This window comes from Pteronotus mesoamericanus, unplaced genomic scaffold (assembly GCF_021234165.1).
Source record: "Pteronotus mesoamericanus isolate MK-2021 breed Mesoamerican mustached bat unplaced genomic scaffold, CSHL_Meso_final contig_214, whole genome shotgun sequence".
NCBI lineage: Eukaryota > Metazoa > Chordata > Mammalia > Chiroptera > Mormoopidae > Pteronotus > Pteronotus mesoamericanus.
This window is the reverse complement of record NW_026555089.1, coordinates 5,384,630-5,405,761: the sequence shown is the minus strand read 5'-3', so window position 1 is coordinate 5,405,761 and position 21,132 is coordinate 5,384,630. Positions and strand designations below refer to the sequence as shown.

The 21,132-nt window shown below is 59.3% G+C and overlaps 3 protein-coding genes across 5 annotated transcripts; all 3 read right to left on the bottom strand.

Annotated features, from left to right (window-relative positions):
• Positions 1-319: 319 nt before the first annotated feature.
• MAP4K2 (mitogen-activated protein kinase kinase kinase kinase 2) lies at positions 320-12,437 on the bottom strand. 2 transcript variants are annotated; one of them, XM_054570628.1, is made up of 32 exons: positions 12,328-12,437; positions 12,147-12,204; positions 11,817-11,907; positions 11,664-11,728; positions 11,366-11,421; positions 11,019-11,066; positions 10,888-10,930; positions 10,451-10,523; positions 10,240-10,371; positions 10,100-10,162; positions 9,637-9,718; positions 9,433-9,540; positions 8,966-9,044; positions 8,720-8,778; positions 8,093-8,136; positions 7,969-8,007; positions 7,844-7,877; positions 7,610-7,715; positions 7,442-7,530; positions 7,319-7,360; positions 7,155-7,239; positions 6,981-7,060; positions 6,832-6,892; positions 6,624-6,741; positions 3,000-3,058; positions 2,816-2,919; positions 2,542-2,719; positions 1,542-1,610; positions 1,337-1,423; positions 1,052-1,122; positions 898-953; positions 320-792 (listed from the first exon to the last, which is right to left on the bottom strand). In XM_054570628.1, the coding sequence occupies exons 1-32, from the start codon at positions 12,421-12,423 to the stop codon at positions 705-707; spliced, it is 2,463 nt and encodes an 820-aa protein (XP_054426603.1). In that variant the 5' UTR covers positions 12,424-12,437; the 3' UTR covers positions 320-704. The 2 variants fall into 2 exon arrangements, with proteins under 2 accessions (XP_054426603.1, XP_054426604.1); XM_054570629.1 differs by lacking the exons at positions 11,019-11,066; positions 11,366-11,421 and having other exon boundaries at positions 12,328-12,390.
• Positions 12,438-12,771: 334 nt separating this feature from the next.
• MEN1 (menin 1) lies at positions 12,772-19,083 on the bottom strand. 2 transcript variants are annotated; one of them, XM_054570916.1, is made up of 10 exons: positions 19,010-19,083; positions 18,142-18,602; positions 16,955-17,163; positions 16,623-16,751; positions 16,314-16,354; positions 16,145-16,232; positions 15,388-15,524; positions 14,837-14,972; positions 14,268-14,432; positions 12,772-14,057 (listed from the first exon to the last, which is right to left on the bottom strand). In XM_054570916.1, coding segments are annotated over exons 1-10 (1,851 nt in total). In that variant the 5' UTR covers positions 19,012-19,083; the 3' UTR covers positions 12,772-13,574. The 2 variants fall into 2 exon arrangements, with proteins under 2 accessions (XP_054426891.1, XP_054426892.1); XM_054570917.1 differs by having other exon boundaries at positions 18,998-19,039.
• Positions 19,084-20,104: 1,021 nt separating this feature from the next.
• LOC129068474 (39S ribosomal protein L27, mitochondrial-like) lies at positions 20,105-20,497 on the bottom strand. Its single transcript, XM_054570695.1, has 2 exons — positions 20,383-20,497; positions 20,105-20,292 (listed from the first exon to the last, which is right to left on the bottom strand). The coding sequence occupies exons 1-2, from the start codon at positions 20,495-20,497 to the stop codon at positions 20,105-20,107; spliced, it is 303 nt and encodes a 100-aa protein (XP_054426670.1).
• Positions 20,498-21,132: the final 635 nt, after the last annotated feature.

Sequence of the window (21,132 nt, the reverse complement as noted above, 5' to 3'; positions counted from 1 at the left end):
ATGAGAGTCCCTTTGTTCAGAGGCCTCCCATCTACGTGACTCTTGGTCACACTGCAAAGCTGAGGGCTCATCCTAAGCAAGAGAGCCCAGAAACAGTGCCCCTGAGACGCCTTCCGGGAACACTGGCCTCCCCATCACTGCTGCCTGGCACCCCCGTGAGGAAGTCACCACCACACTGGTGGCTTGCCCTCCCGTGATGCATCCCCAGCACGGGGTGCCACAGAAAGATATGCTGGAGGAAGGGGGAAGGAAATGAGGCAGTAGGCTCCGCTCTCCCCGACCCAGAAGGACCAGTGGAATAAAATCAAACCAGCTTTAATACCAATATAGTTCTCTCTTTTAAATACTATGTTCCCAGGACAGGGCACAGGAGCAGGATCTTGGCAGAAGAGTGGAAAGGAAACGTGGAACAAAATGGAATGGATCGCCCAGGGCCTGCCCCCACCCTACCCTGGGCAGCCTGAAAGGGAGGGGGAGGGGAGGTGACAGCAGCTTCCTCTGGTCCAGTTATTGCAGGGGTGTGGTGGCGGGGGGCTCCCCTCCCCTCCGCAGCTCCGAAACCTCTCAGGATTATTTCTGCCTTGGGCCCAGCAGAGCTGGGGGCCTGGGCTCCTCCGATGTGGGAGGGGCCCCCTTGCCTAAAACGGACTTCGGCTAAGGCATGGGGCTGGGTGGGGGAATGTCACTGGCAGGGCCTGGGCTGCTCAGTAACTGCTCTGATGGCCCGTGAGAATGTAGAGGTTGCTGTGAGCCCCAGGGTTGTCGGTGGGAATGCTCTCAAGGATGATGTCTCTGGAGGGGAGAGAGAAGCGGAGATGAGCAAGGCAGGAAGGCACTTGGGCACGTCCGTCCGGCCTCAGGAGCATCTGAAAGGCAGGCCAGGGCACCATGTCCTACCTGTGGGCCCCAAGTACTCGGAAGACCCTCGTCTCATCTGTGATCTCTTGGGTCACCTGGCAAGAAAAGGGACACTGAGGCCACCCCAGCAAGTCCTCTCCTAAGAGGTGGAGACAGCGGGTAGAGGGCAGCCAGGCTCCTGAGCCCCACTCACCTCATTGGTGTCCAGGCTGCGGCCTTGCATTCCATGGCTCCAGAAGGCCAGCACGCTATCCTGCAGACACACTAGGAGGGGCCGGGCTGCTATCAGCCTCTGCCTGCCCTGAAGATGCTGGCTTCCCGGGCCCCAGACTGGGCCCCAGGGGTCCTCACGGACCGCAGGGAACCAGGATGGCCCTTAAAAGGGGCCAGGGGGCCTGCCTCCTTTGTCCTGCTGCCAGCCCCAAGGCCCTGCAGGCCTGGGACACTCCCGCCCCACACTTCTGTGTGGCTCACTCACCCACAGTCTCAATAGGGAAGTCGAAGGTCAGCACAGGAGCCAGTGTGGCCGTAGGCTCACCCAGCAGGTTGACAATCCTCACGCAGCCTGGACAGGGAGAGGGGCTGGTGGGTGGGGGTGGGGTGGCTCCCTTCTGAGGAACCCACATGGCTTCCCTCGCCCCCCACCCTCTGCTGTCCGAAGCCCTAACCCCAAGGGCACTCACGGTCAAAACAGACTAGGACTGTGTCCCTGTCCACCTGGATCACCTGCTGGGCTGAGCCTGGGAGCCCCTCTGCAGGCAGAGAAGGGAGACATGAGCCACCAGCTTGTTGAGGCCCCAAGAAGAGGACACAGGGGACATGCTATAGGCAGCCCTTGGCCACAAGTGCATTTCATTCTCACAACCTGGCAGGGTCAGGGCTCAAGAATTTCATTGAACAGCTGGGGAACTGAGGCTCAGAGAGGCAAAGCGGCCCTTCCACAGGCTCAGAGGGAGCGGACGTGAGCCCCAGGGAGCTGGGGGAGGGCAGGGGCTCTGGAGTCAGGAGAGCCCGGCTTTGGGACTCAGCTGCTGTGTGACCTTGAACCTGAGCCTTGCTTTCCTCACCCATAACACAGGCATGGTGATGTCAACCTTGCAGAGCCATTGTGGGCATTAAGAATGAAATCCTGCCCTGGCCAAGTAGCTCATTTGGTTAGAGCATTGTCCCGATGGATGCACCAAGGTTGTGGGTTCGATTCCCAGTCAGGGCACATGCAAAAACCAGCCAAAGAATGGATAAATACGTGGAACAACAAATTGATGTTTCTCTCTCTCTTTCCCTCTCAAGTCAATTAAAAAAAAAGAAAAGAAAAGAAAGAAACCCTGTGTGCTTGACCCCTGGTTCGGGGCCTGGGACACAGCAGGGCCTTAGTTCAGTGCACTTTCCCTTCTCCTTTACCCACTGCCACTCACTCTGCTCCCATGAGCTGTCTCAGCAGCCAGTGTCCAGCTTCCTTGCTCAGTTCCCAATGAACAGAGGCCTCAGGAGCCCGCTGTGCCGGTTTGGCTGTCCCTGCAGCCACTGCACTGTCAGTCAGTTTTTTCTTAGCTCCCAAGCCCTTTGGTCTAATGAAATCTTTCACGGGAGCCCAGCTAAAGGGAGGCTGAGAGCTTGGAGCCCCCAAGGTTTCTGTGGACACACATCCGTGCACGTGCACGGCAGCCCAGTCCTCCTGCTTACCAGGTGGTATGAGGACATCAGGTGTCAGGCCAGCCTCCAGGGGCAGGACGTGGAACAGGACACGGCAGCCAGGCCCCTCGGGGCCCTCGGCCCCCACACACACCTGCGGTAGCTCCTTCCCTTCCAGGACCAGTGGCTCTAGCAGCCCTGCCGGGCTGGGCAGGGGGCTGGAGAAGTTCTGGGGGCAGCAGGGGTGCCATGTCTTCATTTTTCTCCCCAAACCCCCTGCCGCCCACTGGAGGGTCCCCTTGTCCTCACCCGCCCTGCCCCGCACCTTCAGCAGCAGGAACTTCTGTAGCGGCTCGTACCACTGCAGCAGGAGCAGGCTGGCGGGCAGGGCAGCCAGCAGGTAGGTGCTGCCTGAGTAGGGGTTCCGCACTGCGAGAGAGGCAGACCGTGGGCCGCGGGCTGGGCCTGCGCCCAGACCCCTCCCTGGCGCCGTCCAGCCCAGCTCTTACCCACACGGCACTGCAGGCAGCCTTTGGTGTCAGGAATCTTGGTGGACAGGGCAAAGCGCCTGTAGGGGTGACAACCAGGGCACGCGTCACAGGTGCCATTCCTGGGTGAGGCCCCCACAGGGCCCTAAGAGGTGGGGACCATCACCTCCTGTGCCTTCCAGGGAAGAGACTAAGACTCCGAGAGGCAGAGCAACTTGCCGCTGTAAGGAAGCTGGGGGGGGGCCCGGGACCCGGAGCTGGTCTCATGGCTCCAGCACCCACCTCGACAGCCTGGAGTGTGTCCAGTCCAGGGTCTGGGTCTCAGATTCACCTCTGAACTGTGTGACTTTGGGCGAGTCACTTAACCTCTCCACGCCTCAATTTCCTCATCTGTAGACTGGGGCAACAGGGCCGCCTACCTTGTAGAGTCACACATTACATGCACTCACAAAGGGTTTTTATCATCCTGTGTTACTACGTTCTTTCCTATTTCCAGTCACTGAAAATGCAGAGATGAATGGAAAGATGGCAGCATGGAGGGGCCAGGTGCTGATACGGCTCCTGCTGCACCAGGCGGCCAGGCTGCTCCAGACAGCCCACCCCGCCCCACGTGACCCGTGCCACGGACAGGCCAAGACTTGCAGAAAAGGGCAAGCAGCCTGCCCCCAGCTGTTTCAGCTCAGCCTACGGCCATGTGCGGCCAGTGGCTGGCTCACCTTGGTGCCTGGGAAGAAGTGGGGTCCTTGCCTTGGTCGCTGAGCTCCCAAGGGACTTTTGGAGCCTGTTTCTTCCTCCGGGGAACAGGACTACGTGTCTGCAGCCCTGCCATCTCCTCCCAGTGACCCAGGTGCTGTCTGTGGCCTCTGCCAGGACGTGGGCCCCTCCAAGGAAGCCAACGCCTGCCAGTCTGTCTTTCGCTCTCTGCCCCGTCCTCGCTCTTCTCTCTCCCCTTGTTCCCCCTACTCTCTTCCCCACCTGGCCTTGGGTAGGTATTTTTGTATTTGATTTTTTTTCTCCAAGCAATTCTGGTTCTCTGCTCTTTACATTTGAAGTGGACACCGTGACTCTGTGATTTTCCAAACACACACCCCAAGTGGCCTGTGACTCGCTGGGTTCCTGATGGGCCTGTTTCCTGTAGGTCCTGGGCCAAAGCAAAGACTGGCCAGGGGGCTGCGCTCAGGAAGCTGCAGGGCTGGGGGCTCCGGCGTGGTCCTCGAGCAAGCATGCAGCAGGAAGGGCATCTTCCCGCTGGGGCGGCTACCGCCTGACCTCCCCGGCCCGGCCCACGGGTATCCACCACGCACCCGGTCATAGCAACAGCTACGCCCACAGCCCAGCCACCCCCCTCAGAACTGCGCCTCAGCCAGCCAACAACTGACGGAGGTCCCCACTTGCGTATCCCAAACTCAATGCGACAACATGAATTCTGCTCCACCCACGGCTGATGACAGCTCCATCCTTCCCGTTGCCCGGGCCAGGAACCTTGGAGTCATCCTTGACTCCTCTCTCTATCTCTCCCATCTACCAATTGTCAGGAAATCCTGTGGGTTCAACTTTCAAAATAAAACCCGAATCCGTCCATTTTCCACTTCCTTCGCTGCTACCCTGGCTCAAGCCACCATCACCTCCCATGTGATTATTTGAACAGGCTCCTGAGGGTCTCCTGCTTCTGCTCTCATCCCCTCTCATCCGTTCTCAGTACAGCAGCTACGGCGATTCCGCGAACACCTCTGAGCACACAGCTCTCCCGCAGGGGCCCTCGGACTGCTCCCAGTCAAAGCCAAAGGCCTCGCTGTGGCCACAGGGCCCTCCTAGATCATCTCCGTCCCCTCGCCCACTCGGCTACACCAGCCTCCTGGCTGGTCCTCAAACAGGCCAGGCCTGCTCCTGCCACAGGGCCTTTGCATGGACGTCTCCTCCCCCTGGGATGCCCTTCCCAGACTCCCACGAGGTTTGCTCCATTATCTCCTCATCCAAGTCTTTGCTCAAACAACACAGCCTCAGCAAGGTCCTTCCTGACCACCCTGTTCTGTTTAAAACCACAGTCTACGCCCCGCACCTCCGTGCCCGCCATCTCTGGCACGTCTCCTCGTAGTGCTTTCCCCTCTATGTAGCCCCATGGAATGTTCCCCGTTTTTATGCTGATTCTTTGTCTTTCTCAATGAGAAAATCTGGAGAACATAACGGTTTCTTAGTTCACAGAAGTATTTCGTGCCCCCAGACCACTGCCTGGTACATACTACCTGCTAAATGAATGAGGGACTCTACCTTGGACATCCTGCGGGCAGCTCACAAACACGCGACACAACCTGCCCCTCTGGAGGTCTCCCAACCTCCCCCCTCAAGCTCACTTGGACCCTTCCCCAAATCCTGTCCATCCCACTTCCCCAATATTGCTCTCCAGTCCTCACGGTCCTGTAGCCAAACGCCCACCACCCTGGGTCACTACGCGGGCCTCCTTTCCAGGTGCCGCGGTCTCGCTCCAAATCCTCCTTGCCGCCATCACCACAGTCTGCCAGCAGGTGCCTCGCGTTTTCATCTGCCCAGTTATGCCCTCTCCCCCTCCCCCCAGCTCCAGGAGAGGGCACGTGAGCGACGCCTGCCCCGCCCCGGCCCCAGCGCCCCATCCCCTGGCCCAGAGACCGGCTCGGGGGGACGCATGGACCTAAACTAGACCAATGAGAATCGGCCCCCAGACTTTTGTGGCAATTCCTCGGAAATAGAGGTTCTGGTTCCAGGGGGCTTTAGCTAGTGGACTGCTGACCTGGAACCGCAGACACACATCAACCGACTGGAAGGCCCATGTGAGAATGAAGGTGACAAAAGGAAAACGTAGAGAGGCAGAAAGATTCTCGATGACGCCATTTATGCCTCAGTCCAGCGGGGCCTGAAGCTGACACTACTCCTGGACTTTCAGCCACATAAGCCATTAAATTCCCTTTCAGGTGAATCCCCTGCAATAGGAAGACTCCTGACTGGCATACGGAGGGGCCCTACAACGCTCATAGCACTGCTGCGTCGCACAGAGCCCTAATCCTGGGCCCGGCATCAAAGGAAGCGCTGGGCCACCTGTCCCGCACCCCCCCCACCCCCCCGCCGCCATGGCCAAACACCTTATAACTCCCCAGTCACCAACCTGTATCGCACCTGCTCTTCCCTCTGTCAGGGACGCTCTTCCCAACTCACCTGCCTGGAGGACCTCCATGTACTTCCGAACTCCGGGAACCAACTGGGCCTCTCTGCGGCCGCCCCGCCCCGCCCGGCTCCCTCAGGCTCAGCTCAGCACCAGGTGCTGACTGTCAGAGACAGACTCATCTGATTCGTTGTCTGCGCACATCAAGTGCTCAGTAAACGTTTGCCCTACATCCTAAGAACCACAGCTTCCACAATCTGTGCAGCACTTTCACGTCCACTACCTCATTCTTGCCTTCCAACAGGCCTGGGGGGCGGGGGTGCTCTCAACTGCATTGACAGATGAAGAAACTGGGGCTCAGAGGGGCAAAGTGACATGTCTAAGACCACGGCACGTCTAAGAGCTAAGGTCCCAGCATGAACAAGGCCCGAGTCCAACTCTGGCCCTGCGCCTCTGCCCCCGCCCCAACCCCCCTCTGCCCTGCACATCCAGGCTCCCGCAGGGCCCCCAACCTGGGGATGATGCGCTGGGTGAGGCGGTTGGTGGGGATGGAGAGGGGAACCTGTTGCTGTAGTCGCCGCTGCTCAAATAGGCCTGGGAGGTCATGGGCCCAGATGTGCGTGGATTTCCCTGCCAAGGAGGGAGGGCAGGGCTCAGAGAGCGTCGGAGGGTAGGACGCACCCCCTGCCTACCCCAAGCCCCGCCGCCTCCAATCTGTACCTGAGAGTGACAGCAGCACATTATTCACACAGTAGAGCCAGGTGCAGCGGTGTGAGATCAGCTGCAGGCCACAGGGCGACAGATGGACAGGCGGTCAGCACTCCCGGCCCCCCAAGGCCCTCTGCCCTCTGCAGCCGGCCGGGCCTCACCTTCTCCAGCGTGTCCTCGTGCAGTTCATGCAGGTTGAGGGTGTAGATGCCTTCCTCGGCCCCTACCACCAGGAACTGATCTGCAGGTTTGAGTACGGGGTCAGAGGTCAGTCACCTGCCCTGACACAAGCTGGGGATGCCCAGGCTCCTGCTTCCTCTCTGCCTCTGGCCTACCCCGGGTGACAGGGTGAATCCATGTGACAGCAGCGTGGATCCGCAGGGGACAGCCATTGAAGACCTTGGAGAAGCAGGCACCCATCTGGGGGAGGCAAGAGGCTGGTAAGGAAGCACAGGGGCCGTGGGTGGTGGGGCTGCAGGGCGGCGGGGCAGACACTTACGTGCACCTTGGGGGTCGGGGGGAGCCCATGGCAAGATGACCTCTGGGAGGGAAGGGAGCAGTCAGGGCCAATGCGACAGCCCTGGCCTCCCATCTCCCCAGTCCCTCTGCAGCACCCCCTCACCTCAAGATCCTCCCGGTGCTTCACAGTGGCCCAGGCAGAGGGGAGAAGCGGGGGGCTGTCAGGGCCGGGGGCAGCCTGGGGTGGGGTTCCTGCAGGCAGACACCCCGTGTAAATTCCAGCCCAGCCCCTCCCCCGGCCCGCCTCCTGGTCCCCAAGCCTGGGACTCACCTGGGGGGCTGGAGAGAGCATCCTCAGCTGGAGGCTCATGGGGGGATGGCCCCAAGAACGGGGCTCGCTTGATGGTTCCTGTGGCATCGTCTGGAGAGTCCAGCTCCTGGTAGGAGGGTCGGAGGGGGGGGGGCCGGCCCAGCTGTCAGCGGGCGCCTTGTACCCTGGCCCCGCCCCAGCTGCACCCTCTGCAGCACTCCCCATCCCCCGCGCCAGCTTCCCTCCGGTCCGCACCTGGAGTTCCAAGGCTGGCCGGATGGTCAGGCTCCTATGGCAGGTAATGAGAGGGAAATAAGGCATGAGCTGTGACAGCGCCCCGGCCCGGCTGCCCCATCCCTCCTCCAGGCCCAGCCCCTCACCTTTCCTCCAGGGCCTCCTGGACGGACTGCAGCAGACTCCTGCATGCAGAGGGGAAGGGCTCAGAGCTCAGCCTTTTCTGCGGCCCCCACACCCTGCCCTGCAGCTTCCCTCTCCCTCACTCACCCACTCAGCTCTTCCTTCCCCAGCAGCGTCCACTCCTCTTCCCACTGTGGGGAAACCGCGGCAGGAAGATGGGGAGAGGGACAAGGACAGAGGAAATGTGAGAAGGTGATCAAGAGGCTGTGGGGAAAAGAGAAGACAGACGGAAAGGGAGACAGCAATAGGCAAGAAACTTGAGAGAGAGAGGAAGACAATGAGGGGCAGAGAGATTATGAAAGAGAGACAAACAGCAGAGAGAATGAGACAGAGCAAGGCATGGAGAGACTGAGGCCGTGGGAGTGATGAAATGGTGACAATAAGAGATGGCAAGAAGCAGAGAGACGTGACTCAGCCAGCCGGCGACAGACACAGAGGCTGAGGCAGAGAGAAGCGTGCTGCACAGAGCGGGCTGGGGGTTCAGGGGTGTGACAGGCCCACTTTTTAGAAAGGCGTGGTCGCCTTGCCACCTTCCAGATGCAGGAAAGAGCCCCCAGCCTTCCACGTCCCTGGGTGGGACTTGCCTGCTTGGACAGCCTCCCCCAGGCCCAAGGGCCAGCGCTTCAAAGGCCCTTGATGTGAGAAGCCCGACCTCCAGCGTGGCACCCTAGCCCACCCTGCACACCACCCTTCCCACGAAGCCGGCCCTCTCACCGGCTCATTTAGTGGGTCCGTCTCCTTCCTGCGGGGGGCGCCAAATTTCACCTGGTGAACTGGGGGGCCCAGCGTACACAGGTTAGGGGGAATGAAGACGCGGGACTCACCCTCCCACTCACACCAAATCCACACACACACAGGCCACCCCCAATCCACACACTCAGCCTTCCCGCAAAACCCATACACACAGCCCCCCCCACCGCCACCCAATCCACAGACGCAGCCCCAGCTCCACTGACTCACACTGGATCTCTGAGGGGGTCCTCTCAGCCTGACCGTGCTGACCCCGGGAGTGAATGGTGTCTGGAAACATGTCATATGTCTAAGAAAGAACACAAACAGTGGGCACACACCCAGCGCTCGCCTCACACCGCATCCAGTGTGCCCTACACACTTGCGCACCCCGAGGTTACTGTGAGGTGACAGGGCACGCTCATCTTGCAAATGAGTGAACCAGCACACGGAGGCAAGTGACTGCCCAAGGTCGCACAGAAAGCAGAACATGGCTGAGCAAGGGTCATGGTCAGCCCGGGTCAAGGGCAGGAACCTATCAAAGGGCAGCGCAGTGAGGCAAGACCAGCTCAGGGAAGATTCCTAATGGGTGGCGCCCTGTGCCAGAAATATTCAAGGTAAAGGGCCCTTGACCTACATCACCTTTGCACTCCCTACAGGCCAGGCCACGACCCAATTCCCCAGCGCCTCTCAAGTACCTCCAGATCACAGTCGTCCGGGGAGGGGGCGCCCAGCTGGGGGTCACTGGCCTTGTCCAGCAGCTGTGTGAGGAGAGCGCGGGGCAGCTGCTGCGCTGTGAAAGGGTGCTGAGGGTCGAGGAGGGCTCAGGTTAGTCTCTGGCCCCCGGGTCCCTGCTTTCAAGCACTGTGCCCCGTGCCCCAGCTCCAGCCCCGGCCTCCCACCTGTAGAAGCTTCTCTGCTGTTGGCCTCTTCTTGGGGTTCTTGGTCAAGGCCAGCTTGAGGAAGTGGTGGAAATTCTGGGTCCTAGTGGGCACAAGAGCCCCCGGCACCCAGACCCCGGTTAGCCCTCGCGCAGAACATCCTGCCTCCTGCCCTCTGCCGTCACTCCAGAGGAGTCTGCTGGGCCTGCCCAGCAAGGAGCCAGCCCGAGGCCAAGGACAGTTGGCCTGAGCAATACTGCTGTTGCGACATGGAGGATCCTCCATCAACCACCGTCTGCCCTTCTTCCCTGTCCATACTGGTCCCAGGCCCAGAAGGGCGCCCAGGTCCCTCCCCACAACGGTCTGCTGAATACCAGAGAGGTCAGGGCTCTCGAGGCCGCACTCTGGGAGCTGGCAGATGGCTCCCCTGCCCCCATGAGGACTGGCTGGAAAGGGTGCCCCAGGAAGGGACGTGGACTCTCACCAGCGCGTCTTGTCCCTCAGCTTGGGCGGCTGGAAGCTGCTCTTGGACATGAGCATCAAGGCCCTAAGGAGAGCAGAAGGCCAGGAGTTGAGGGTCGGCGGGGCCCTAGGGGTCAGGCATGGGGCAGGTGCTCCACTGACCTCATGGGGTGCAGGTGGAACAGTGGGGGCTGCAGCTCGCCCAGCTCAATGGCTGTGATGCCCAGGGCCCAGATGTCACACAGCTCGTTGTAGCCACCTTTGCGCTCCACGGCAGCCACCTCAGGGGCCATCCTGGAGGTGAGGTCACGGACAGGATGGCGAGGGTCCCCACCTATGGCCCCTGCCCCCTCAGCCTGAGGTGCAGCCTCACCAGTATGGAGTCCCAATGAAAGACCTCCTCTTAGCCACAGATGCCGTCAGCTCGCCTGACACCCCAAAGTCAGCTGCGGGGAGAAAAGCTACTCGCACCCGCCCTCTGGCTGCCACTCCCCACCCACCCCTCGGCTCAGGATGCACCTGGCAGAGCTCAGACAGCAGGCGGACCATGTTCAGCTACAGCCGCCAAGGCCAGGTTCCCCTCGTGGAAAGGGTCAACCACCTTCTACCTCGACCAAGTGCCAGGTCCCACATTGAACTCCGTAGAGACCTAACTGTATCTAACTTCTAGTGGGAAGAAAGGCCTCTTCCACTTTTCTCAATGGGGAAACTGAGGTCCAAACTGCAAGGTGCCTTGCCCAAGGAGCAGACTGTAAGACTCCAGGAGTTCCCACAGAACCCTCACCCTGACTGTGTTCCCCAGGTACTGACCCAGCTTGACGTCTCCCTGGAGGGTGAGCAGAAGGTTGGCTCCCTGCAGAAACGGAGGACAGAGAATACCATCTGGTGCTCCTGAGAGCCTCCCCCTCTCTCCCCCCGAATGCCCGAGGCCAGACCCCTACCTTGATATCTCTGTGGATCTTTCCCTGAGAATGCAAGTGGTGCAGCCCCTGGGGACAGAGAGGAGCCCCTGAGGGTAGCTACCCAGCACCATCCCACCTTTCCTGAACCCCTCTGGGGACTGGGGTCCCCCACCCAAGTGGCTTCCTCCTCCCCTCTCCTCAAACAGGAAGTGACTGAGCCAAGAGGGAAATGGGCTGCTTCCGGCAACAGGGCTGGGGCCCCTTCTCCCAGGACCCACAGCCCCTCAGGACTGAGGCACTCCACCCCCCAACACACTGGCCAGCGGGGCTCCCTGCCCAGAGCTCCTGGGGACGGGGCGCGGGAGCAGCCCTAGGGGCCTGGCTACCTTCAGCGCCTCTCGGCAGACGCGGGCAATCTGCAGCTCCTCCAGGGGCCCTGTGGCTGAAATGGAAGGGGGTGGGGGCTGGCGCGGGGGTCTGGGGGATACGCTGACCCTCCCAGGCCACCCTGGGTCAAGGAGGCAGCAGGCAGTCTGGAACACAGAGCCCAGAGAAGGCTAGTATTTCTCTCAAGGTCACACAGCCATGTAGACGTGGGCCCCGGCTCTCCCCTCCTGCCACATGTTGGGGTAGAGGGCGGGAAGAAGGCTGTGGCCCTCTGGGGCCCGGAGTCCTGGCCCTCACCATGATAAATCTCCTGCAGGGACCCCCCTCCGCAGAACTCCATGCAGATCCACAAGCGGTCATTCCTGGTGGGACACAGAGCTGGGGTGGGCACATGGCAGGGTGACACATGGGGGCTGCCTCGGTGTGGGCAGGGGGATGAAGCAGCCTCACCTGAGATAGCTGCCAATGTAGGCCACCACATTGGGGTGGTGGCACTCACGGAGGATGGTGATTTCCTGCTGCAGGGAGCTGATGTCGTCCCCTGGGGAGCACAGGGCATCATGGGGGGAGCCTCGGCGGGCTCGCCCTCACTCAGTGCCCTCATCAGCAAATGAGCCCTGAGTGCTTCCCCCCTCCAAAGCCAGACAGGTGCCAAGGGACAGGACCGCCTGGGGCCTGCCTCTCAGGGGGATCAGAAATGTCAACTCTCCGCCCCTCACACCGCGCCGCCAGGCTCTCTGCCCTCCCTCTAGCGCAGAGGCCCTGGCTCCGGGCCCTCACCTGGATCTAGCTTGACTATCTTGACCGCGGCCAGTTGGGACGTGACCGTGTCGCGGGCCTAGAGGGACGGTGGGGGGAAGTGGAATGAGGAGGGGGGCGGGGCTGGGGGCTGGATCCCACTGCCAGGCGCCAGCCTGCTCCCTCCTGACTGCTCCCCCGCCCGTCCAGCCGCCCGACGCACCTTGTAGACGTCGCCATAGGTCCCGGTCCCCACGCGCTGCAGCAGCTCAAAGCGGTCCCGGGGATCCTGCAGCGACACATCCCGCAGCAGCGCCATGGCCCGGCGCCGGGCGGGCCGGCTGGCGGGCGGACGCGAGCTGCGGAGCCGGCGCGGGCGGCGCGGGGCGGGGCAGGGCCGGCGCCGGTGGCTCAGAGGCCGCGGGGGCGGGGCCGGGGCCCGGGGCGGGGAAAGGCTGGGGATGCCCCGCCGCCCAGCCGGGAGGAGGCGCCCGCGGGACAAACCCTGGGCGGGGAGGGGAAGCCCCGAAGGCTCACGGAGCCCACCCGGCCGAAGCCCTTCAGCCAGCCACCGGTTTCCTGCATTCTACAGGTGGCGAGCCACAAGGCATAGGATAGAGAGGGCGCCCTATAAGCCCCCCTTCAATTCCCAGACGAAACACAGACATTTTTTTTTTGTTTTTTTACAAAATGTATTCATTTTCCTTGGAACTGAAAAATAAATCTATGTACCAAAACAGATAGATAGGCTCCCCTCATCCACTCGCAAACCTGCAGATTTCCTCCAGGGTCCCCTGAGACGGGCTGAATCAGGGGAGGTTCCCAGAGGGTCGGAGAGGTCTGCTCTGATCTGGAGCCAGTGGGTCAGAAAAGTGGCGGAGCTCAGGACTCACACAGGCCGGGGGCGCGGCTTAGTACCCCGGAGTAGTGGGATAGAGAGGGGAGGAAGTCACTATTTCCAACTTCTGGAAGTGCCCCTTCAATTCTTTGGGGTAGGGGGCTTGACTTTCCAAGAGATGGAATTCTTAAGTATGTAAATGTTCTCTGAGCGGGGCCCTAGGTTCCCGGGCGGGCGGGAGGCTGGACCTGCGCGGCTAGGGTTTAGGGTGAAACTTGAGCCCCACGGGCTGGGAAGGGCGCAGAAAAACACGGGTCAGGCCTACAGTTAGAGACTGGGTTCTAAGGTGGGGCCTGAGGTTCCCGTGGTCGGACCTGTAAAGATTGGTAAGGGGGCCCAGGGTGAGGTTTCAGTTGGCCAACGAGGACACTGGGAGATGGAATCTATATTCCAATGTGGAGCGCAGGGCTGAGTCTGACTCGGACAGGGACTGAGCCTCGATTCCGGGTAGGGGTGGGGCCTGGAGGCCGGGCCGGGGCCCCATTGGCTGCCTGCACTCGCGGGGTTGCTGGGGTGGAGCCTGAAAGGGACTGAGGGCGACTGCCGTGAGCTGATAGGAGTTCTAGGGTAGTTCAGAGGCCCTTACGCTGCCGCTTAAGGAAGGAAAGAGTGTAGTCGCTGGGTGTAGACACCTTCTGCTTCTTCATCTGCACTTGCGATTGCGCGGTGAGCTGCAGCTTGATGGCGCTCGAGTTGATCTTGGTGGCCACCAGCAGCTCCTTCATGCCCTTCATCTTCTCGCTTTGGAAAGTGAGCACCGGCCCCTCTGGTGGAGGCGACGCAGCAGGCGCAGGCGCTGGGGCCGTGCTGCCGCCTTCAGGACCTCGGGCAGTGCTAGGGACCGTCCCTGGGGGCTTCCGGGGGGGCCCTGGCACGACGCCCTGCCCGGCGCCTGGGCCCTTGTCCAGCGCTGGTTTCTTGGGCGGCGGCGGCTCCTCGGGCTTGGACTCCCGCCGCGGGCCCCTCCGCCGGCCTTCCCGTGCTTCCTCGCCCCAGGGCTCCTCCGCCTCAGCTGCCTCTGATTCCCGGCTCACTATTCGCACCTTCTGCCGCACCTGGAGCGAACAGGGAAAGCAAACTGAGGGAAAGGTTGCAACCCAGTGGCTGCATTCCTAGGACCAGCCTTGGCCATCATGTTGAGGCCTCAAGTCTCATGTGCACCCAGGGGATGAGCAAATCCCCTCCAGGGCCACGAAGGCTCTAGCTCCTCTGTAGGTGCTGCCACCACCTACCCTCCTCAGTCCCTCGGTGCAGCTGCCCCTCACCTGTCCTTCAAAACGGCCTAGGGACTGCACAAGAAAGGTAGCCCAGCCCACGTGCAGCACCGGCGTGGGGCTGCCCTCTTCCCATTTGCAGATGCCATCGTAGAAACGCAGCAGATGGGCGAAGCACTCTGGGTCCTGGAGGGCAGACCCTTGGCTCTGGGAGCCCTGGGCAAGGGGGAAAGGAGGGCACAGATCAGAATCCCTTACTCACCCCTTGCCAGAGGGGACAAGAATTCCCAGAACCTCTTTCTTTTTATAAAATCAATCCTTAGCCAGACTCAGAGAAAAGGGGGAACCATTCCTTACCTCCCCATCAACTGAATAAGGAGCCCTGGCCATGAAAGAAATGGGCTTCACCCCATTTACCTGAAGGAGCAGGGCAGAAACCCCTAAAATACCCCCACTTCCCTCAAACCCAGGACCTCAGCTACTGACGGAGAGAACAGAGCTGTGTGTGCTGGGCCACCTTCCTCATGCAGTCCTGGTGCTGGGCAGCTGTCCCCATGTGCCGTGACTGGGGGCCCTGGTCAGAAGGGAAGGTGGACACAGGTGGGGCTCCAGCCCTTCACCTGGGTCTGCTCCCCCGGCCGCTCCTCGCCAGCCTCCAGCAGGCTGGCTGCCTCCTTCAGCAGGTTGGGGATGACATCATTGGCTACTTCAAAGAACTCTTTGTAGATCTCCTCGTCTTCCCGGCAGTAGTTGTAGCTGTGAGAGCAGTAGGGCACCGTGGGGCCTTGGCCATGGTGGGTGCCCCCTGGGACCTGGTGGGGGATGACGCCCAGGTTTCTTCCCCTGGGTCATCTAGGAACTGGGTGTATGGCTCGGGTCCTCACTTCAAAATGATAGGGTCGGTGTCAGCCCAGAGCAAGAGTGAGGAGAGGGGCATGGGGTGCAGGCTTTACTGCTAGATGACGGTGGTTGGCGTTGGGGAGGGGAGGGGAAGGCGGGAGACCCTCATTGGGGGTCCCTATCCCCTGGGTGACAGGAGCCTTGCCTGCCTAGAGGCTAGAGGAAAGAATGGGGCTTGGGACCCAGGCCTCACTCCTGGACAAGGGTGGCTGGGACCTGGGTGGAAGAGGCAGAAAGAATGGGCTAAGGCCCTAGCGGGGGCAATCCTCACTCTTGGATGACAGTGGCTGTGTCGGCCCAGGCCTGCAGGGCTTCGCGCACATTGCGGTTGCGACAGTGGTAGCCAGCCAGGTACATGTAGGGGTAGATGTGCTCATCCCGGTAGTAAGTCTTGGCTGAGGCAATGCCCTGGGAATAGAGCAAAGGGGCCTCAGGGAGGCAGCCCCCAGCTGCACCACTTGGCACGGATGTCCCATCACATCACACCCAAAACGTGAAACAGGCAAGATCCCAGAGTCCCATCTCCGATCCCACCTCATCCCCTGGCATCCCCTCTAGCAGGTGCTCCTCCCTGAGTCCGCAGGACTGCTTGCTGAGGCCTGGACCCAAATGCAGATGGCGGGGACCCCCACAGGACAAGAACTAGGGAAGGGGAGAGGCCCATCCTCCAAGTGTGTCCCTCTCCCAGGCTTTCCCACACACTCCTACACAAACACCAAAGCCTTCCAAACCCAGCCCAATGTCCCTTTAACCCCACCCCCACCAAGTTAACAGCCCTTCCTCAGTGCCCCTACATTTGACCTCTGTCATATTCCTCGAAGGACAATGAGAGGCAGCAGAAAAAGCAGGGCTGAAAGGACAAATCCAGGCCCGCCACTCCCAGAGCACCCCCCAGGCAGCGCTGAATATGTACATAGCAAATGCAAATCCACACAGGTTCTCTCACTTGCCCCCTCCCAGTTCCCGGGGAAAAGGGAACCCCAGCCACTGTTGGGTCTCCCCTCTGCACCCTTCTGAGATGTCCCCACCTTGTGGTAGAGGGTGAGTGGGTCTGGCCGGCCAGGGGTGGGCTCCAGCTCCTCCAGATCTGCCAGGTTCCCCAGCGCCATGGGATACCTGGGAAAAGGTCATGAGTCCAGGCTGCCATCTAGCCTCCCAAGCCCCGAGGGCCCAGCCTGGCCACATTCCTCCACTGACCTTTCCAGATGTCCCAGGTCATAGAGCAGCCAGAGCAGCTTCTGGAGACCGAAAGAGAGAATTATGAACTGGGGGAGGGAAGGGTGTGGAGTCCTCATTCTACCAGGCAGAAGTGGGGTCCAACAACAGCAGGGACCTCCCAATAGGCGGGAAGGGCCAGAATTTAGGAACCAGCCTCTTACAGGGTCAAAGCTCTTTCACATCTCAGTACCACTCTCCCAAGAGCCCTGGGAAAGGCCAGGCCAGGAATTGTTAACCACGTTGCAAAACAGCAAGTTAAAAGCCCGGGGTCCCACGGGCACACCTCACCTGCTGCAGCTGCAGCAGCTCCAGGGAGTCAGTGTGCAGGTCAATGGAAGGGTTGATGGCGCACACCATGAATGCCACCTCCATCTTGCGGTCACAGCGCATGTATGATCCTTTCAGGTACAGCCAGCTCTTGAGAAAGGGCGAGACCAGACGTCTCCTGATGACCCACCTGTGCCCGCTCCAGGGAATGACAGCCAGGAAAGGGGCCCTTCTGCGTCCCCTCCTGACATATATGAGTGGTGATGGGAGGAGGGGAGTGTGGCCCAGGAAAGCACAGCCCCTTGGGTGGACTGGGCCAGGGCTGTGAAGGGAGCAGGGGGAAAAGGCAATACCCGCTCAGCCACGCCTGCATTGACTGTCTGGCCCCTTCGGTCCTCATTGCCCTTGCCATGCCAGGTGACCTCAGCTGTCTGCTCTCCATTGGGCCCAAACACAACCCAGGCGTGGTCCTCAGACAGGGCGAGGTGGACATCCCGGAGACCCAGAGCCTGGCAGGCCCCCACGACAGCAAAGGCCACACCAGAGCTGTCCAGTTTGGTGCCTGTGGAAGGGGGAGCTAATGAAAGAGGGTCCTCTGAGCTCTGGCCTAGGGAAAGGGGTCTATGTAGTGATGGGCCCTGTTCCCTCCCACCCCCACCTCCCAGCCTGTGACCAAATCTCAGAAGCTCCTTTAACACCTCTCCCTCCCCCTCCTCCTTTGTGTTCAAAGCCCCGCCCTCCCTATTTAGGTCCCCTATCTACAACAGACCTTCTTGGAATTTTCTAGTTCCACCCAGCCTTAGACTAGTCACTGCTCTTTCTCGGCAACCATCTTGTATGTTTATCTTGACTTAAGAATTTCCTGATTTTATTATGCCTATCAGGTTATAACAGAGTGGGCAAAAACAGGACCTCTGGCCAATGCTCTTTTTTTCCATGGACTCCCTGGCAAATACTCCTGATTTATCTGTGCACTCTTTTCCTGCTAAGCTCAGAAGCAGCCTCAGGTTCCTTCTCAACATGGCATTCCAGGATGCAACTGCTGGTCAACTGGGCTTGGAGCAAAGAAAGATCTCTGCCAGCCCTGAGACTTAAGCCATCACTTGAGGTGAAGCCCTTAGTCTGTTCACCTTCAAAACGTTTTCATAAATATTTCATGTAATTGTCTCAAGTGTAGCAGATTTTAGCTCCTCCCCCTCCAAATCTGCTGCTGTCCTCTGTGCCTCATACTGGGCTGTAGGTCTCCCATAGCTGCTCAGTGGCAGGGATGGGGAGGGGCGCTAAGGGGATAGAGGATGGTTAATGGGCTTGGAGCCAAGTGCCTGGAATCTAGTCCCAGCCTTGCCATTCTGTGTGACTCTGGAGCATCGCTTCCCCTCTCTGGGATTCAGTTCCCCTAACTCCATAGGTTAACACCTGCCCCACCTCACAAGGCTTACAGGTCTCAAAAGGGCCCTGTAAACCAAGTGTTGTGAAGAGGTGGGCCAAGGTTGTCAGGTGGGACAGGATTCGCCCTCCGTGCCACCTGTGAGGCTCCAACCTGTGATGAAGCTGAAGAGGGATTGGATGTGGGCCCGATCCTTGAAGTAGGAGCGGCTGAGGCTGTTCCAGATGACATCCGAGACCTTCTTCACCAGCTCGCGGCTAGAGACGCCCCCCTCTCGAGGGTACAGAGACAGGTCGACAGCACCTCGAATTTGGGCGGTGAAGCGGGCATAGAGCGCAGCGATGATGGATAAGTCAGCAACTGGGAAGTAGGTGAGGCCGCCGGGAGGGTCAGGCGCCGGGCTGGGCTGGAAGGTGAGCTCGGGCACGTTGGTGGGGATGACGCGGTTGACAGCTAAGAAATGCTCCACGAAGCCCAGCACCAAGGATAGGAGCACCAGGTCAGGCTCCTCTCGGCCCAGCTCGGCTGCAAACAGGCGCACCACGTCGTCGATGGAGCGTAGCGGGAACAGCGTCTTCTGGGCGGCCTTCAGCCCCATGGCGGCGGGCCTTGGCCTGCGGGCGAGCCGGGGGAAGGAGAGTCGGGCAGGCACAACGGAAGCCCCCTCCCAGGCTCCGCTAAGGTTCCACTCCCCACCTTCTCCCTCCCACACACACACAATCCCTTGCTTCCCTGTCCTTTTCACCCTCCCCTTCACCCTCCGCTCATCTGTTCTTGCGCCAATGAGACCCCCTCAGCCAAGGCTGCAGGGCCTCCTCGTCCCCTAAAACCCCAGGAGCCCCGGCCCCGATGGGGGTGCGCCCCTAGATCCGCGCTGAGGACCGCCAATGGCCGTTCCACTCCCTCTCTATGACCGGATCCCCAGGCCCTAGAGCCCGTCTGGAAGGCACCCTCTAGCCAAGCCCCCCAAATCCCAAGAGGAGTCCTAGCCTCGGTCCCCCGCGCCCACCTCCACGCTTACATCCCACACAAGGCACAGCGGCGCCCGCCGCCTGGAGCCTGCTGGGAAATGGAGTCCCGCCCCTCGGCCGCACTGCCTGCCGGGAAGTGGAATACCCGGCCCTCTCCTGCCCCTGCCGAGCCTTGAAATGGTGGCCAGCTCCGCCAGTCCACTGTGGCTTATGGGAGTGGTAGTCACTCCTCTGGGCGCCCCAGGCGTAGGTGAGGAGTGGCGGCTGCGCCACCTTACTGAGGTTCCCAGGGATTGGCCATTCCATTTCACGCAACCAGGTAGCCGATAAACCGCAGTGCATTCTGGAAGGTGTGGTCCGGAAAGTGACCCGGCACCCTCAGAAGGTCACTGCGCTTTTGTAGGTTATCACGTGTCGGTAAGAAGTGAGAAAAACGAATACTTCCAATGCTACTGCCGTATAAATGTGTTCAGACACTTGAGTCGGACATTTTTCAGAATCTATTAACAGGTAAATGTGCCTAGTCTATGTCGAGCAAATGTTCTCATGAGATGCACAGAGGAGCATTCAAAGAACCATTGCAGCCCTGCCTGGTGTGCCTTAGTGGGTTGAGCAGCGTCCTGCAAATCAGGCCACGGGTTCAATTCCCGGTCAGGGCACGTGCCTGGGTTGCCTCCGATTAGGGGAGTGGGAAAGGGAACTTCTCCCTCCCTTCCCCTCTCTCTAAATATAAATAAATAAAATCTTTTAAAAATATAGTAAGAACTAAAAAATACAATGAATAATAAAAATAGTTACATTTAAAAAATATTAAGAACCATTGCAGTTACTTGTAATAGGGTAAAATTTAGAAGAATGTCATAGCTCTAGGTGTCCTAAAATTGCTCTCCAACACACACTGTTGAAAGAAAAAAGTTGCAGAACAGCATGTTTGATAGGGTAGTATTTATAATTAACACTATTTTTTATGGCTCCAGCTAAGTTCATTTTTGGCCCCACATCAGGTCTCCAAAAGGTTTACCAACCAGTCACTTCACAGACTTCTTCCTCAGGAGGTCTAGTCATCACCCCAACCCTTGACTTCTGGTACAACCCGCTCCTGCCACTTGGGCGCCAGGCTCTGTCCAACAGCCTTAACCAGGAGCTCAAAGCAGAGCTACCAGTTTGAAGATACCCTCAGGCTTGGCAGGAACCACAGTGCCCTTGGGCAGCCTGAGTGACAGATCCACAGCCTCCACGTTGTTGGGGTGGGGCATGAAGACCTCCTTAGTGTAACCAACGACCCCCTTCTCCAGGGCATACAGATACTTCTTCCCCAGCCCCACATGAGCACCTGGATGCCAGCAAAAGTGACTCTAAGTCCCAAGGATGTTGCTGGCATGAACATAGTGACCCTCCATTTTCTTGATGCCAAAGTAGTCACCTGGTGACTTTCCACCAAGGTGTTTGGAGCTGCCACCTGTCTTCTTGGATGCATACCTGATGGCAAGAGCTGCAGCCTGAGGTGGCATCAGCTGGGCTACAACCGCTGCCAGCATCCTCAGCGCCAGGGGCACCAATGCCGTGTTTGCTGTACATTCACTTCCAGTCTACATTAATATTTTAAAACTTCAAAACAGTACTAAAATTGCCCTGACCAGCGTAGCTCTGTTGGTTGAGCACAGACCTGCAAAGCAAAATGTTGCAGGTTCAATTCCCGGTCAGGGTACATGCCTGGGTTTCAGGCCTGGCCCCCTGTTGGGCAAGTGCAGGAAGCAACAGATCGATGTTTCGCTCACACATTGATGTTTCTCTCCCTCACTTTCTCCCTCCTTTCCCCTATCTCTAAAAATAAATAAATAAAACATTTTTTAAAGATCCAATTTCTGCCCTACTTCACCTCTGTGGGTTTTCTTCCTCAAAATGACAAAAGGACATCCGGCAAACCCAAAGTGAGGGACATTCTACAAAATACCTGACCAGCATTCCTCAAAAGTGTCATGGTCATGAAAGAAAAGGAAAGACTGACTTCTGGCCAAGATGGAGGTGCAGGTAGATACACTTTGCTTCCTCACACAACCAAAAAGAAGGACAACATCCAATTTAAAAACAAAAAATAACAAGAACTGCCAGAAAATCAAGCTGTATGGAAGTCTGACAACCAAGGAGTTAAAGAAGAAACATCCATCCAGAC